We start from the raw sequence: 17,892 nt of genomic DNA on the forward strand, positions 1-17,892 counted from the left end.
TCTTTAGTCTAAACATTTAGATTTTCATTTAAGGGTTACAGTAAACCCATAGTTTGAGTCACAGATCAACAAATAAATGACTAACATGTTATCCTTGTATAGTCAACATTTTGATTGCATTAGTTTCAAATTAGCCTCTTTCATTTACATATTTGGTGACTTTGGAAAATATCTGTAATTGGAAATGTGCAAAGAATTTTTTTAAAAGCAGTTCTGAACGCATGGATATATCTATCACTTCTGAAATGTCAATTTTTCTTTTCTTTAAAAGCTTTTATCCAGACCACAAATAAATATGTTTCCAGTCCAACAGCCATATCTCAAAAAATACAGTTCTGCAAATTGCCTTACCAACTTCAGTCATGTAAGATTTTCCATCTGCTGGTAGAGAAATATACTGGTTAGAGAAGAAGCTGCTGCCGTACCCCAAGATGAAGCCTTCCAGTTTGGTGCTTGTGCTCGGTCGAATATATCTCATGCACACTCCATCACTAGTCACATTGATCTGAACCTTCAGGCTTTGTCGCTTGACTACAAGGGGAAAAAACAGAAAATATGTTACCAACTAAAACAATAAATCAATTATTATCAAGTTATCTATGTAGAGGATTGAACGTAATGCGTGGCAGGTGAATAATGAATGGTAGCCAATGATATTTCTAGTGGGGGAGGGGGAGAATCAAAGGTCTATTATATATGCAATCAAATGGTTCACCAAAGACATTCTTCTATGTAATATGTTTTTAAAAGAAGATTGTCAAATAAAGATCACATGACTTCTTTAAGAGCAATTGATCTTCATTTTCTTTCATTCTGCTCCATATGAAAAGTGAAAAGCTTCAGGATTACTGTTGTACAGGTATACCTCAAATAACTCCTGGGCATTATTTCTTCTACAGAAAATTTGGTGTTAGAGCCAGAAATAGCATGGAAAAACAACGATAGGTTCCTACAGAACCAAAAAGAAGAGCAGTTCAACATGTTTCAGCAAACTTTATTTGAATGACCTGAATTTCTTTTGCTTATCAATCTTAATTGTTTTCACCTTATGCTTAAATATCTATTTAAAGGTTTGTTTGTAATTTACTTTGCTGACTAGCACATTAATTTAAATCACTTTATAAATTTATTAAATCATTAGCACATTAATTTAAATCCCTTTAATAATTTCATCCATTGTTCTGTGATAATATGATTGTACGAGCTTGGGAGGTAAGAGGCTATGCTGGCATGGTAGGATCTTCCAAGCCAACAAGATTTTCATTAAGGAGCCAGACTAAGGCTGGAATTCTGTTAGGAACGTTTACATGCATATACTTCCCCTTCTCATGCTGATGTCATTTTAACAATACATTCAGTGGTTGGTATTCTTTTCCTCCTTCAGCAGTACTAAAAGCCTGCCCTCTACTTACTGAAAACTTCCTAAAGCCACCTTGTAAAGCCATTCTGTGTTTTGCAGCAAGCAGGTAGGCTAAAAGAAACATCCAGCCATGTGCCCATAGCCAGGCACAAAATGATACCGGAGATATCCACTGGGGTTCTCCAAGAGCCCCTTTTCACATATATACTTGGGTTATTGCTGTCTGAGAAACATGGAATGAGCATTCAAGGTGGCTTCATATTAATATGCTCAGAGTACATACTTCAGCATAGTCTAGGTGAACATGCAGATATTGACACTAAACTGAGGGAAGATTGAGGCCCCAATGTGCCAAATAGATGCTGGAGGAGAATCTCTCACAAGCAATGACAGTGGCACTTGCAGTTAATATTCTTGAATGCCTTGTACCTTGAAAACCCTATGAGAAGATAATCCATACTGAAACAAGCAATAGTATCTCAAGAGGAGACTCTCAATTTGGAAGGCATTGGGACAGCTTCTGGAGAATATCAATGGACATGTATGAGTAGTACTGCTGTATCTACTGATGCAACTAGACTCAAGTCAAAGGGATGCCCATCTGATGATGGGCTCAGAACTGAAAGCAGTACAACATATGTAGTAGGAACATGAACAGTGAGAAGCATGAATCAGGGAAAGCTGGAATTGCAAAACAAGAACTGAAATACATAACCATAGTCATATGTGGTGTAAGCAAGTGACAGGAACAGGACATTTTTTACACAGTGCTTTACTCTGGAAAGGACCATCAATGAAGAAACAGGGTTAAATAAACAGTCAGGCAAGATGTGGCAAAAGATTTAAACAAACTGAATGGTCACATAATATTCTGTTATCAGAAAAAGAAGACTCCTGCAAAAAACAAAACCAGGAACACACACTATGAATGACTGATATAAAATTAGTCTAAGGCTTAAAACGTACACATAATCAAACATTGTGTCAAAATGCAAACATCCCTGTAGAATTTATAGACCACATGAAGAAGATTTACTCTAAGCCTAATGGACAGGAAACCAAAAGAAACTAAATCAAAACCATGGATGTGAATGGTGAAAGCAAGACACTCCAGTCAAAAAGAATTAAAAAACATAATCAGATGATATATGAAACTCTTCAAATGATTAAATAGAAGAAATAAGACAGTAAATAATGAATACTACTCAGAAACAGGAGAACTCCAGAGAGCAAGCTATCAAATTCCAGTTAACACCTCCTAAACAGAGGATGCTTCCAAGCTAGGCTACCTTTATGCAGATACCCCCATTGATTGGCTTGGCAGCTTCAGGGGTACTCAATGCTATTAAAGCTTGCTAATTGCAACATTCACACTTGCTTCAAACAGACAAGGACTCTTCCTCCCAACCTGGACTTTCCACACACACACACTCCATTTGTTTCACTGCAAACAGATCTCTGAAGATGGCAGCTACGGATGCAGGCAAAACTTCAGTAGATAATATTACAAGAACATGGCCATACAGTTTGAAAAACTCACAGCAACCCAGTAATTTTGGGCCATGAAAGCTTTCGACAATACATATATTTGATCACCTGTTGCATTAATTACAACTTTCTTAGTTTATGCTCAAAAGGATATATTAATAAATACTTGAAATTGCATTTTTTTAAAAATGTAGGCAGTTGTAATAGAATAAAATACAGTAGGGTATCAGCCATCATCAGTAGAATGTACTCACACTACCGTGGAGACTTAAACTTTGAGAAATCTGGTAATTGTAAATGCTGTTTGGATTATTAATCATTCTGAGACATTTCCCTGTGCAGAGCCAATGTTACAATTCTCAGTAACATAACACTCTCTTTCCTAGTACTTACATAAACATTCATACTAATTAAACTACTCTGTCACATACACTACAGACCATTGGCGCCTGTTTGCTATTACCAAAATGTGAGGTACTGAATTGCTTTTCTGGACAATGCTCTTGTCATGAAACAGGTGTAATTCAATCCAATCTAACAACAGAATTATTATGTATTCTAATGTAGAGCTTACTCCCAAATATGTTGGCATAAAACGGCAGCCTACACATCATTCTATTGGCCCAAAAGATTGAAATACTTGTTGCTTAGTTAAATACTGAGATCAAGTTTTGGATCCAAGCCAACATATAGTCATGAGTTCAATGCTCCTCATTGTAAAACAATTCTCTGTAACGTTCATCTTGGTATTGTGGGCAATGCCCACTAGTGTGCATATATTTATGTACTAAGAAAATTATGGGAAAGTTTAGTACTACCAAATTAAACATTGCTCAAACAAAAATTTCAGCCCAGTTTCACAGCATGTTCCTTTTTGCCATAGAGAGAAGGAGGGTTTTGCCTGGCATCAACATAATGGGCAGTTGTGTTTCTAATGAATAGAGGTGCAATATCAAAGGTGCTCAATTTGGTATATATCCATGGTCAAAAATAACAGGACTGCAATGGAATAGAGAGTTTGTGTGATAAAGTTCTTAGTTGAGTTCTGAATGCGCAGAATTGTCTGTATACATAGCTTTATATTTTGCTAGGCTTTTGCACCTGAATGTGAAACCAAGTAGCTGATTACCCACTGGAGAAAATTATTATTGCCAAAAGACATTTGTTACAGATCTTATTGAGGTCAATGGCAATATTCCCACACATTTTAGTGGAACTGGCTTATATTCATTGAAGGGAAATTCCTGAAGAATTTTGTCTTTTCTGTATCCAAAACCAATGGAGAGTCCTGACTCCATAGTTAGGAAATAGGCAGATGAATAAAAGGGACATCTGTACTATTTAAATGTCAGTATCAGTCCATCTGTACAATGCCCATGAGAGCTGCTGAAATTAACATGCTAAAATTCATTTCATAGTTAAGATTTAGGGTCATTCTGCTCTTTATATCTCCTCCCTTTTTCATTCTCTCTAAAGGTCCCTATAGTACTGTTGGGAAGGAAAGTAACTAACGTGGCACATCAAATTAGTTAACAAGAAAGTCTGTTTAATTTACTGAATGAAGTAAAGGATCAGATTTAGACTAACTGTGCCTTCGAACCTCCGCAGGGGTGGTGGACCCATTAGAATGGTCCGCCCCAGGAGACTCATGGATCCAAATGGTTTTCTGACGGCTCTTGGGGATTTTTCCACCTCCTTGGCTGGTGACTCTGTCGATGCTCTGGTCTCTCGCTGGGACAGTGAGTTGACCAGGGCAATTGACACAATCGCTCCGGAACGTCCCCTCTCGAGTAACCGAGCTAAACCAGCCTCTTGGTTTACTGAGGAGCTGGCAGCGATGAAGCAAAAGAAGAGGAGACTAGAGTGCGTGTGGCGCCAGAATCCCACCAATCCAGCCCAAACACACCTGAATGCCTTTTTAAGGTCCTACGGTGTGGCAATAGCGGCAGCTCAAAAAACATCTATTACAGCCAATATTGCATCCGCGAAGAATCGTCCGGCTGAGCTCTTCCGAGTTGTCAGGGGCCTGTTAAATCCGCCAAAATGCGAGGCCTCGGATAACTCGGTGGCCCGCTGTGAAGCATTTGCTCGATTCTTCACGGATAAAATTGAGCGGATTCGGTCAGGCTTTGACGTCATGTTAACGGCAGTCTCCGGGGATGTAACGAGAACATCTGCTTGTCCAGTTTTGTTGGATTCATTTCAATTGGTTCAGCTTGAGGATGTGGACAGGATCCTTGGAGAGGTGCGACCCACCACATGCATCCTAGACCCCTGCCCATCCTGGCTGGTCAAGGAAGCCAGAGGGGGTTTGGCGGAGTGGGTGAAGGTGATGGTTAATGCCTCCTTACAGGAAGGAAAATTTCCAGCGAGTCTAAAACAGGCTGTGATAAAACCGCTGTTGAAGAAACCATCACTGGATCCCACTCAATTCGACAACTTTCGGCCAGTTTCCAATCTCCCCTATTTGGGCAAAGTCATGGAACGTGTGGTGGCAGCACAACTCCAGGGGTTTCTGGTAGACACTGATTATCTAGACCCGGCACAGTCTGGCTTTAGGCCGGGACATGGAACTGAGACAGCCTTGGTCGCCTTGGTAGATGATCTGCGCAGGGAGCTAGACAGGGGGAGTGTGTCCCTGTTAGTTCTGCTGGACCTCTCAGCGGCCTTCGATACCGTTGATCACGGTATCCTTCTGGGGCGCCTCATGGAGATGGGGCTCGGAGGCACTGCCTTGCGGTGGCTCCGATCCTTCCTTGAGGGACGGACCCAGAAGGTGTTATTGGGTGACACCTGTTCGACTCCGCAACCGTTGTTGTGTGGAGTCCCACAGGGTTCAATTCTGTCCCCGATGTTATTTAACATCTACATGAAGCCGCTGGGGGAGATCATTCGGAGTTTCGGAATGAGATGTTATCTCTACGCAGATGATGTCCAAATCTGTCACTCCTTTCCACCTGTCACCAAGGAGGCTGTCCAGACCTTGAACCGGTGCTTGGCCGCTGTGTCGGACTGGATGAGAGCTAACAAATTGAAATTAAATCCAGACAAGACAGAGGTCCTACTGGTCAGTCGTAAGGCCGAACAGGGCATAGGGTTACAGCCTGTGTTAGACGGGGTTACACTCCCCCTGAAGACGCAGGTTCGCAGCTTGGGAGTGATCCTGGACTCACCGCTGAGCCTGGAACCCCAGGTCTCGGCGGTGGCCGGGAGAGCTTTTGCACAACTAAAACTTGTGCGCCAGCTGCGCCCGTACCTTGGGAAGTCGGACTTGGCCACGGTGGTCCACGCTCTTGTTACATCCCGATTGGATTACTGCAACGCACTCTACGTGGGGTTGCCTTTGAAGACTGCTCGGAAACTCCAACTGGTCCAGCGGGAGGCAGCCAGATTGCTCACCGGAGCGACATACAGGGAGCACACCACCCCCCTGTTGTGTCAGCTCCACTGGCTGCCGATCCAATTCCGAGCACAATTCAAAGTGCTGGTTTTGACCTACAAAACCCTATACGGTTCCGGCCCAGTGTATCTGTCCGAACGGATCTCCCTCTACGTCCCACCTCGAAACCTAAGATCTTCCGGGGAGGCCCTGCTCTCGACCCCGCCTTTATCACAAGTGAGATTGGCGGGGACGAGGAGCAGGGCCTTCTCGGTGGTGGCCCCCCACCTGTGGAACTCACTCCCCGGGGAGATTAGATCGGCAACGTCCCTCCTTTCATTTAGGAAAAAGTTGAAAACCTGGATATGGGACCAGGCATTTGGACATCAAGGCAGCTAAAGAAAGACCTGATGACGAGCTGGAATCTGATGAGACGGAATGGATTTACGAAACTTCGAATGCTGAGCTCAGGATTAGCCTACTATTGTGTTACTGTATTTTGTGTAGTGATGTTTTTAAATTTTTAATAGGTAATTGTTTAACTTGCTTATATATGTATGTATATGTGACAAGGCATCGAATTGTGCCTTCCTTGTAAGCCGCCCTGAGTCCCCCCCCGGGGGTGAGAAGGGCGGGGTAAAAGTGACGGAAATAAATAAATAAATAAATAAGGTTTGGTTTAACTCAACAATCTGGCATTCTCTGCTGGTTTGTAATACAATACGTGACAAATATTGAGATGTTAAAGTGAACTTTGGCATGTATATTCAGGGCATAGTTTTACCTTTCAAGTGAAAAACTGAGCTGAGTTCTCCCACATATTTGCAAATAAATAAGATATTAATATCTAGAATAAATCTTGACATATCATATTCAGCCCTGAAATGAATACACAATTATTTTAAATTCAAACAATTGCCTTGTTTAAATGTTAAATCCGAATAATTCATAGAATTCATGATTGGCAATTACAGAATTATGGCTGAAAGCTGGAAGCTTGGGATATATGGAATGTGGCAATAGTACAATTGTAGAAAATTTAACATATCACCTTCACTCCCCACAATACAGAATGGTTACATCTTATAAACACAGCAATCTTGATCACTTCTGCAAACTATTTATTTATTTTAAAACAGTATTTTTTCTAGGACTATAGATGAACTGATGATATTGTATAACAAATTTGTTATTGGGTTGCTGTGAGTTTTCCGAGCTGTATGGCTATGTTCCAGAAGCATTCTCTCCTGATGTTTTGTCCACATCTATGGCAGGCATCCTCAGAAAGACTATTCAATGCTAATCAAGGTGATCAATTGCAACATTCACACTTGCCTCAAACAGTTCACAACCTTTGAGGACCTCTGAAGACTTAACTTCTGAAGACCTCACAACCTCTGAGGATGCCTGTCATAGATGCAGGAGGAACATCAGGAGAGAATGCTTCTAGAACATGTCCATATAGCCTGATAAACCTACAACTACCCAGTGAGTGATGTAAGCCTTCAACGAGACAGTTCTTTCTCTCTCTCCCCCCCCCCCCCAACATTCCACAGATATATAAACCCCACTTGCCTAGTTTCCAACAAACCTCACAACCTCTGAGGATGTTTTTTTCTTGCCAACCCAAAAATAACTCTGTATCTAGTGAAAGACCAACACTGGTGAGCATTTTTTTTCAATAAAAAACTACATGACAGCAGAGGATGGGAAGAATACTTCATGCATATGCACCTATAATACAATCACATAAAAACACACAATAAATAAATTTAAGATGTGACATGATAAACATATTTAAATATTTGAAAGGGTGTCATATTGAAGAGGGAGCAAACTGGTTTTCTGTCTTATTTATTTATTTCGTGTCAAAAGCATTGCAAAAATAAGTATAAAACCGATAAAAATCGAAGGAGCACAAGTGGATTTTTTTTTTTTACTAAAAACGGACAGCAGCAACCGTATTGTCTGTAGCTTTAAACAGTTCTTCCTCTGTGCATGAGGCAGGACACTGTGACAAGCATATAGATGCAGAGTTGTTTGTTCTGCTCCATAGTCGCACAAGGTGGAGGATTCTTTTAAGTAGTGCCGTTTAGCCAGGTTGTCTTTTAAGACAAGGCCAGGGCTGATGTTCTTATTACTTTTGGGTCTGCACCCCATGCACTATTAGTAAGCTTCCGCAGGATGTTATTGCATGCAGCTACTTTGTGCTTGTTGTTCATACAGTGTTTTCTAAATGTTAGTGTTTGTTCTAAGGTGTCACCAAGATATTTAGGACTGAAACAGTGTTCGAGCTCCTGGCCTTCCCAGGTAGTTTTCAATTTCCTGTTGGCTTCGCAGTTACATAGGTGGAAAGCACACACTTGTGTCTTGGCAGGGTTAGGCTACTTCTTTGAAGTAGCTGGCAAGATCTTTCAAGGCATTAGTGAGTTGGTTTTCAACTGTTTCAAAGTCTTTTCCTTGTGTTGTTAGGCCGAGGTCATCAGCATATATAAAGCTCTTTGAGAATGGTGGCTGTAGCTGATCATTAGTAAAGATGTTAAACAAGGTCAGTGCAAGAACGCTGCCTTGGGGTAAACCATTCTTTTGCCTCCTCCGTCTACTTTTCTGCTACTCTAGAGACATTTAAAAATATTGAATATATGGTACAGAATCTTCAGGATTATACTTACACAACTTCAGGATTAAATCTGCACATGTTATTCTTATTTGATACCTTGTGCCCTATGTTAGAATGCTGTACAGTAGACATTACAAATGTGGGACCCGTTACTCTAGCCTTTCATAACTGACAACTCAATGCAAACAGAACCATTCTTGAATTATTCTTGGAGAATATAGTAAGTGTAATTATGAAATGCGTATATGTATAGTTATTGAGAAACTATACATGAATAACAGTGATATGTTTTCTTTTGGGTCCTTCGTGTGTTTAGGTGACTTAACTATTCTTAAGAGCTATCAATATTTTTTCAAAATTGCTTGTCTTTTCCCACTGGAAAAGAAACATATTCCTTTCCAATGTTTATTAACAGATTTTCACTTTATCAACACTAATTGTTCCACCTTGAGACACATATTGGATCTGTAATTTATATTATCTAGATAGAGAATTCACATACCTTTCTTTACTAAGCCAACAACTATGCTGCTACTATTAGATCTGGCTTTTTTCTCAAGCTCACTTAATGATCACTTGATGATATCTTTACATGACACAGCAAGGAAAATCCAAATCGAGTGTGAAAGATGGTCATTTGGCAGAAAAAAATGAGATGGATGATTTAATGAAAAGATAGCGTTATGTGCTTGCACTGAAAAGCTACTTTAAGCTGTTTTGGAAAGCATTATGATTAATATATTTCTGACTGTAGACAAAAGTGAGATATCTCCACAATATTTTTAATTCATCTTTTCTGATTTTCAGTTTTTCAATCATTTCAGTCCCCTATTTCCAATAATTAATACACTCCTTGGCAAGTAGCAAACATTGTTTATCCATATGCCCCTTTCTTTTGTCAACCCTCTTGTCTTCTTTATCAAGACCTAGGCTGCATAAATCCTACATTTTGGAGACATGTACAGTAGCTGGAAGCCACAGGAAAACAAAGAAGCAGCTATTAAAATTTATTGCCTGTTGCAGTGTCAAGGACTTCTCTGCTGTTCCGACTACAAGCACAGGATGCACGTTTACTGGAATTAGGACAAATCTCAACAGCAGTTTGAATACAGTGACTTTTACTTGGATTCACATAAAAATATTACAAAAGAATTCTTGAATCATAACCTTTGTGTGGCTCCTGCATTCTTAACTGCAGTGAATGTGGAGTAATAGCTCACTGGCTGATCAGGAGGGTTGAAGAATATGAAGCTGAGAAAGTACATAAACAGATGAAGTATGTGGAAATCTAAACAGTATTGGATGCATTGCCGGGGAAAATACCACTTAATTCTACTAACAGTTCATAAAAATATATTTCCTATAACCATTCCCCTAGACATTTCTATATATCTGTATTGTACATTGTGGAGTGTCTTTTCATTTGATACTGTTGATAATTGATCAATTGCTGAATGTACCAATAGCCAAAAATAAAGATAAGATAAAAGTGTTTCATCTTCTATACTGGGTTAAACCTTTGAGCTGGCAGGATTGCTGACTGAAAGGAGGGTGGTTCAAATCTGGGGAGTGGGGTGAGCTCCCATCTGTCAGCTCCAGCTTCTCATGCAAGAATCTTACTACAGGATGGCAAAACATCAGGGTGTCCCCTGGACAAAGTCCTTGGAGAAAGCCAATTCTCTTACACCAGATGCGACTTGCAGTTTCTCAAGACACTCCTGACATGAAAAAAAAATCTTCATTGAATGCTTGCCTTTTTGTATGTGTAAACCACCCCGAGTCCCTTTGGGAAGAGAGGGCAGTCTAGAAATAAAGTTTATTATTATTATTATTATTATTTTACTGATACAAAAACACAGTATGTCACAGCAAACAAGATATATATGCTGGATTTCATATCACAAAATCACAAGTCGAACACTTCCCAAGTGTCTAGGAATGTGTGATGTATTTTTGAATGATGTGCGCAGATCCAAGTAAGGTGGCCTTTTGCAGTTGACAGATCATGATTTTGTCAGTTTATTGTTTCCAAATGATGGTTGAGATCTTTTGGCATGGCACCTAGTGTGCCAATTACCACTGGGACCACCTGTACTGGTTTATGCCAGGGCCTTTTCAGTTTGATTTTGACGTCCTGAGTTTTGCCTGTTGTTTTTTGTCAATTTGGCTGTCACCTGGCATGGTGACGTCAATAATCCAAATGTTTTTCTTTTCTACAATCGTGATGTCTGGTGTATTGTGTCCCAAAACTTTGTCAGTCTGGATTCAAACGTCCCACAGTATTTTAGCATGTTCATTTTCCACTACCTTTGCAGGCTTATGATCCTACCAGGTCTTTACTATTGATAGGTGGTACTTGTGACATCAATTCCAATGAATCATTTGGACCACAGACCTTTGCCTTTGTTTATAATCTGTCTGTGCGATTTTCTTAGAACAACTGAGGATATGATCAATGGTTTAATCAGCTTGCAAAGTGCATTTTGGGTCATCAGCTGATTTTTCAATCCAAATAATAATAATAATAATAATATATTATTATTATTATTATTATTATAAATATAATATTTATATTTATAATGTAATATAATTTATTATAATATAAATTCTTATGGGAGAAGATAAGGTAAGGGATTGACATGTCTTTCCAATCATGTGTCTTTTGCTACAGAAAGTCCTTCTGTTTATAATGCTCAAATGTGGCCAAAGTGGTAGTTCTCCAGATGTTGTTGGATTGCAATTCCCAATATTACTCACCTCGGCTATGCTTATGAGGACTAATGGAAGTTGCAGAAAAACAACAGCCAAGATCCTGCATCATATGCAAATGTTTAAGATCTTATAGAAGCTGCAAAGCTCCTCAGAAGTGAGTAAATTGTCTATATGCAATTTTGAACTCTATAAGCTGGATACCTCCAGCAAAGGGTCACCGCCTTGATGTGGCGCTGGAGCTTGAGCACCTCAATGATGTCATGAGCGAAACCGTGAAGGGCCACCCAAGACGGGACGGTTGTGGCAGAGAGGTCAGACCAAGCGTGATCCTTGGGGAAGGCAACGGCAAACCACCCCAGTATCCTTGCCAAGAAAACTAAATGGACCAGTACAACCAGAGATATGTCGGTATGCCATTGGAAGATGGGACTCCCAGGTCGGAAGATGGCCAAAATGCTACTGGGGAGGAGCAGAGGATAAGTTCAACTAGCCCCAGATGTGATGACGCAGCTAGCTCAAAGCCGAAAGGAAGGCTAGCGGCCGACGGTACTGGAGGTGAACGACGAATCCGATGCTCTAAAGATCAACACACCATAGGAACCTGGAATGTAAGATCTATGAGCCAGGGCAAATTGGATGTTGTTATTGGTGAGATGTCAAGACTAAAGATAGACATTCTGGGGGTCAGCGAACTGAAATGGACTGGAATGGGCCACTTCACATCAGATGACCACCAGATCTACTACTGCGGACAAGAGGAACATCGAAGAAATGGAGTAGCCTTCATAATTAATAAGAAATTCGCTAAAGCAGTGCTTGGATACAACCCAAAAAATGACAGATATACAGTGGAAGTGAAGAACAGATTTGAAGGGCTAGATTTAGTAAACAGAGTCCCAGAAGAACTATGGACAGAAGTCCGCGACATTGTTCAGGAGGCGGCAACAAAGTACGTCCCAAAGAAAAAGAAAACCAAGAAGGCAAAATGGTTGTCTGCTGAGACACTGGAAATAGCCCAAGAAAGGAGGAAAGCAAAAGGAAACAGGGATAAGGGGAGATATGCCCAGTTAAATGCGCAATTCCAGAGGTTAGCCAGAAGAGACAAGGAACTATTTTTAAACAAGCAATGCATGGAAGTGGAAGAAGACAACAGAATAGGAAGGACAAGAGACCTCTTCCAGAAAATTAGAAACATTGGAGGTAAATTTCAGGCAAAAATTGGTATGATAAGAAACAAAGATGGCAGGGACCTAACAGAAGCTGAAGAGATCAAGAGAAGGTGGCGAGATTATACAGAAGATCTGTATAGGAAGGATAACAATATCGAGGATAGCTTTGACGGTGTGGTGAATGAATTAGAACCAGACATCCTGAGGAGTGAGGTTGAATGGGCCTTAAGAAGCATTGCTAACAACAAGGCAGCAGGAGACGACGGGATCCCAGCTGAACTGTTTAAAATCTTAAAAGATGATGCTGTCAAGGTGATGCATGCCATATGCCAGCAAATATGGAAAACACAAGAATGGCCATCAGACTGGAAAAAATCAACTTACATCCCCATACCAAAAAAGGGAAATGCGAAAGACTGCTCCAACTTCCGTACAGTGGCCCTTATTTCTCATGCCAGCAAGGTAATGCTCAAGATCCTGCAAGGAAGACTCCAGCAATACATGGAGCGAGAGTTGCCAGATGTTCAAGCTGGGTTTAGAAAAGGCAGAGGAACGAGAGACCAGATTGCCAATATCCGCTGGATAATGGAGAAAGGCAGGGAGTTTCAGAAAAACATCTACTTCTGCTTCATTGACTATTCTAAAGCCTTTGACTGTGTGGATCATAATAAATTGTGGCAAGTTCTTAGTGGGATGGGCATCCCAAGCCACCTTGTCTCTCTCCTGAGGAATCTGTACAAGGACCAAGTAGCAACAGTAAGAACTGACCACGGAACAACAGACTGGTTCAAGATTGGGAAAGGCGTACGGCAAGGCTGCATACTCTCACCCAACCTTTTTAACTTGTATGCAGAACACATCATGCGATGTGCGGGGCTTGATGAATGCAAAGCTGGGGTGAAAATTGCTGGAAGAAACATTAACAACCTCAGATATGCAGATGACACCACTCTGATGGCCGAAAGCGAGGAGGAGCTGAGGAACCTTCTAATCAAGGTGAAAGAAGAAAGCGCAAAAGCCGGGTTGCAGCTGAACGTCAAAAAAAACCAAGATTATGGCAACAAGAATGATTGACAACTGGAAAATAGAGGGAGAAAATGTGGAGGCCGTGACAGACTTTGTATTTCTAGGCGCAAAGATTACTGCAGATGCAGACTGTGGCCAGGAAATCAGAAGACGCTTACTTCTTGGGAGGAGAGCAATGTCCAGTCTCGATAAAATAGTAAAGAGTAGAGACATCAGACTGGCAACAAAGATCCGCCTAGTCCAAGCCATGGTATTCCCTGTAGTAACCTACGGATGTGAGAGCTGGACCATAGGGAAGGCTGAGCGAAGGAAGGTCGATGCTTTTGAGCTGTGGTGCTGGAGGAAAGTGCTGAGAGTGCCTTGGACTGCAAGAAGATCCAACCAGTCCATCCTCCAGGAAATAAAGCCTGGCTGCTCACTGGAAGGAAGGATGCTAGAGACAAAGTTGAAGTACTTTGGCCACATCATGAGGAGACAGCAAAGCCTAGAGAAGACAATTATGCTGGGGAAAGTGGAAGGCAAAAGGAAGAGGGGCCGACCTAGGGCAAGATGGATGGATGGCATCCTTGAAGTGACTGGACTGACCTTGAAGGAGCTGGGGATGGTGACGGCCGACAGGGAGCTTTGGCGTGGGCTGGTCCACGAGGTCACGAAGAGTCGGAGACGACTGAACGAATGAACAACAACAACAAGCTGGATACCTGACTTGAAGTGAAAGAGTGACAGCATGGTTCTTGATCATATCCACTTGCACCATAGCCAGCTAAATTATCTTGTAACAAACATTGACTCTACGATTTCTTGTGTTTTGTAGTAGTGGACAACCTCCATTCATTTGTTTCTTCTCTTCTGACACACCAGAGGAAGTCCAGAGTTTTTTATTTGATTTTTTTATTTTTTTGGGGGGGAAGCAACCAGCTAATTAAAGGAGTTGCCTGCTGCTAGACAACATAATAAACCAACTACAGAATGAAGCTCCATGGCTTGGTTAATTCAAAGAGTTGGTAGAGACAACAAGGGCCATCGAATTCAACTCCATTCTGCCATGCAAGAATATACAATCAAAGCACTCCTGACAGATGGCTAACCACCCAGCCTTGTTTAAAAATCTCTAAAGAAGGGGACTTAAAGGAATTTCACCAATGTACAGCTTTTACCATCAGGAAGTTCTTCCTAATATTCAGATAGAAGCAGACACAATCAAGCAGTGTGTGTTTAGGTGAAAAAGAGATTCTACATAAATATTAGGAAAAACTTCCTGGTGGTAATAGGTGTTATGCAGAATTACTCAGCCTTGAGTGTTGCGGAGACTTTTCTGGAGGTTTTTCAAAAGATTCTGTATCAGAAATGTTTTGAATGTGCTTTTTCTGCATGCCAAAATGGGGTAGAATCTTGGTGTCCTCATGGACAACAAGTTAAAGGACCGGGCTGTGGCGCAGCTAGTTAAAAGCCAGCTGCATTAAATCACTACTGAACAAGAGGTCATTAATTCGAAACCAGCCCAGGTCAGAATAAGCTCCCAGCCAGTAATAATAATAGTCTAGCTTGTTGCATCTGTCAAGTAGGAAATTTAGGTACCGCTTTATGTGGGGAGGCTAATTTAACTAATTTACGACACCATAAAAAAATCCTTCCAGCAGCGTGCAGAAGAATGAGGAGTACTCCATCAAAGTACTCAGTGTCACAAGTAGATGGTGAAGCAGCAGCTCCCCCTGTGGCCGGAATCGAGCATACCCTCATGAAGCCAGAAAAGCTGGAATGTTAAATTGCCTCTGTGTCTTTCTATATAGGTTATATGTTTAAATTACATTAAATGTTTGCCATGTATATGTGCATTGTAATCTGCCCTGAGTCCCCTGCAGGGTGAGCAGGATAGAATACAAATACTGTAAAATAAATAAATAAACATGAGCCAACAATGTCATGCGGCAGCTTAAATAGTCAATAGGATTTTGGCCTGCATTAATAGGAGTATAGTGTCTAGATCCAAGGAATTCATGCTACCCCTCTATTCTGCCTTGGTCAGGCTACACCTGGACTACTGTGCCCAATTCTGGGCACCACAATTGAAGGGAGATGTTGACAAGCTGGAATGTGTCCAGAGGAGGGCAACTAAAATAATCAAGGGTTTGGAGAACAAGTCTTTTGAGCTGGGCATGTATAAACATGTGAGGGAAAGTCATAGGGAGGAGGAAGCAAGCTTGTTTTCTGCTGCCCTGGAGACTAAGATGCATAACAATGGCTTCAAACCAGGAAAGGAGATTCTACCTGAACATTAGGAAGAACTTCTTAACTGTTCAGCAGTGGAACTCTCTGCCTTGGACTATTGGACTGTTGTGGAGTCGCCTTCTTTGTGAAGGCTTTTAAACAGAGGCCAGATGGCCATCTGTTTGGGGGGTTTTGAATGCAATTTCCTGCTTCTTGGCAGGTGGTTGGACTGGATGGACCTCAAAGTCTCTTCCAACTCCATGATTTTATGATTCTATTAATTCGATGGCCCTTGTGGTCTCTGCCAACTCTATGGTTCTATGGTCCAAACGCGATTTGTTACTGACAAGCCAAGGCTCTTGAGAACCCCTGACCTCTTGTGCCATGAGCACCCCCTTCTAGAAAAAAGCAATCTTTTTCCAAATTATCACACCACTCCTACTAAAAGTTTTGGTTTGAAAGCTACTAATATCTTTGCCCAAATCTAGAAAAAAAACCCAATTATTTTTGGCAAGTTATCCCTTCCCTTTGCTTTGTCAATTATAATTCCTGCTATAATAATCCTGAAATGGAATAATGCTATGCTTCAGATTATAAAATTGCAGGCTATTTCTGTTTGAATCTTTCCAGGCACAGCGGTAAAATGGTTACATGTCCACGGACAGAAATGCTCCTTAATGAGATATGAATATGTATTTTCTTTTTCTCCATATTTCTCCAAAATAACTATATCTTTTTTACTAAATCTGTTTTCCCATCAAACAGAATGCGCTCATATGCAAACTACATATGCTATATCCATCTAAGTCTATAAATGCTGGCTTGAAATGCACATGATTCTAACATCTGGGATAAGTTAAGCCATCTTTTGTCATTATATAGAAAATGAGTCCCCAGATCCTGATGACCTAGCTTCTTACATAAACTGCAGGCAGAACAAAGACAGTTGACAATTTTGTCTTTCTTTTCTGTTATGCTAACATGCCAGTGATTCCCAAACGTTCATCTTCTAGGTGATTTGGAATACAACTCCCAGCAGTCTCAGCCACGTTGGCCAGTGGTCACAGATTCTGGGAGCTGACTTTCAAAACACCCGGAAAAACAGACTTTAGGAATCAATAGATTACATTGGTGTAACCTCTTGTGACATTTACACTTCAAAACTCAATAGTTTCAACAAGTTAATGTAAAAAACAAAAACAAATGAGTCTTGAATGAAGAGTTGCAGTTTCTCAAGTTGCTCCTGACACACACTCCAACAAAACATGAAGAGAAAGCAAGCAAATATACTGTATGTAAATACTCATATATAAGTCCCCCGTCAGCCATTGGAGAGTGGAAATCTACATCGGAAGTGGGGAACACTCCCTGATTGGCTGGCAGGCACCACAGCCCCACCCTGCAAAGGGAATCCTCCCAGCTGGCCGTGATGTCAATGTAGCTCTGCCAATCAGCAAGAAGCTGGGTGCAGCTGGGTGTGCATGGGAAAACAAAAGACTGTATAAAATTCAAATATAAAATTGTTTGTTTTACTGGTACAAAACATGTAAGCTTCTTTGAGCAGCTTATCGCTAGCTGTCATCCTTTCTGGCCAGACTGAATAAACTCCTTGGTGGTTTCTGCTTCAACTGGCGAGATTTCTTTGATTGGGGAATACTGGGTTTAGCTTTTTGTCTCATCAGGCATGGACTCTCTGTGGCTCGTGCCTGGCTATAGGATCTCAATATCAAAATGAAGTCTCGCTATCTGTAGTCCAGATCTCATTAAACACAACTGCTCTAAATGGCTCAATTTAACTTCTTTCCCGGATGAGAAGGTAAGCACCTTTTCGGTTTGACCAGCCAGCCAATTACCAATCTACCTAACAGTAGCACTGTCTAGCTCACATTTTGCTACCTTATTTGCAAGAATGATATAGCCAGGCATGATT

The 17,892-nt window shown here is 41.0% G+C and overlaps 1 protein-coding gene across 18 annotated transcripts in view; it reads right to left on the minus strand.

Annotated features, from left to right (window-relative positions):
- The window catches only part of ABI3BP (ABI family member 3 binding protein), a 163,849-nt gene that overhangs the window by 129,608 nt on the left and 16,349 nt on the right, over nucleotides 1-17,892 (minus strand). For all 18 annotated transcript variants that reach the window (XM_067466635.1, XM_067466633.1, XM_067466631.1 and 15 more), the window contains exon 2: nucleotides 352-531. In XM_067466635.1, coding sequence (XP_067322736.1) covers nucleotides 352-531 — 180 coding nt within the window. The remainder of the gene's footprint in view (nucleotides 1-351; nucleotides 532-17,892) is intronic.

Source organism: Anolis sagrei, chromosome 3 (genome assembly GCF_037176765.1).
Source record: "Anolis sagrei isolate rAnoSag1 chromosome 3, rAnoSag1.mat, whole genome shotgun sequence".
Lineage (NCBI taxonomy): Eukaryota > Metazoa > Chordata > Lepidosauria > Squamata > Dactyloidae > Anolis > Anolis sagrei.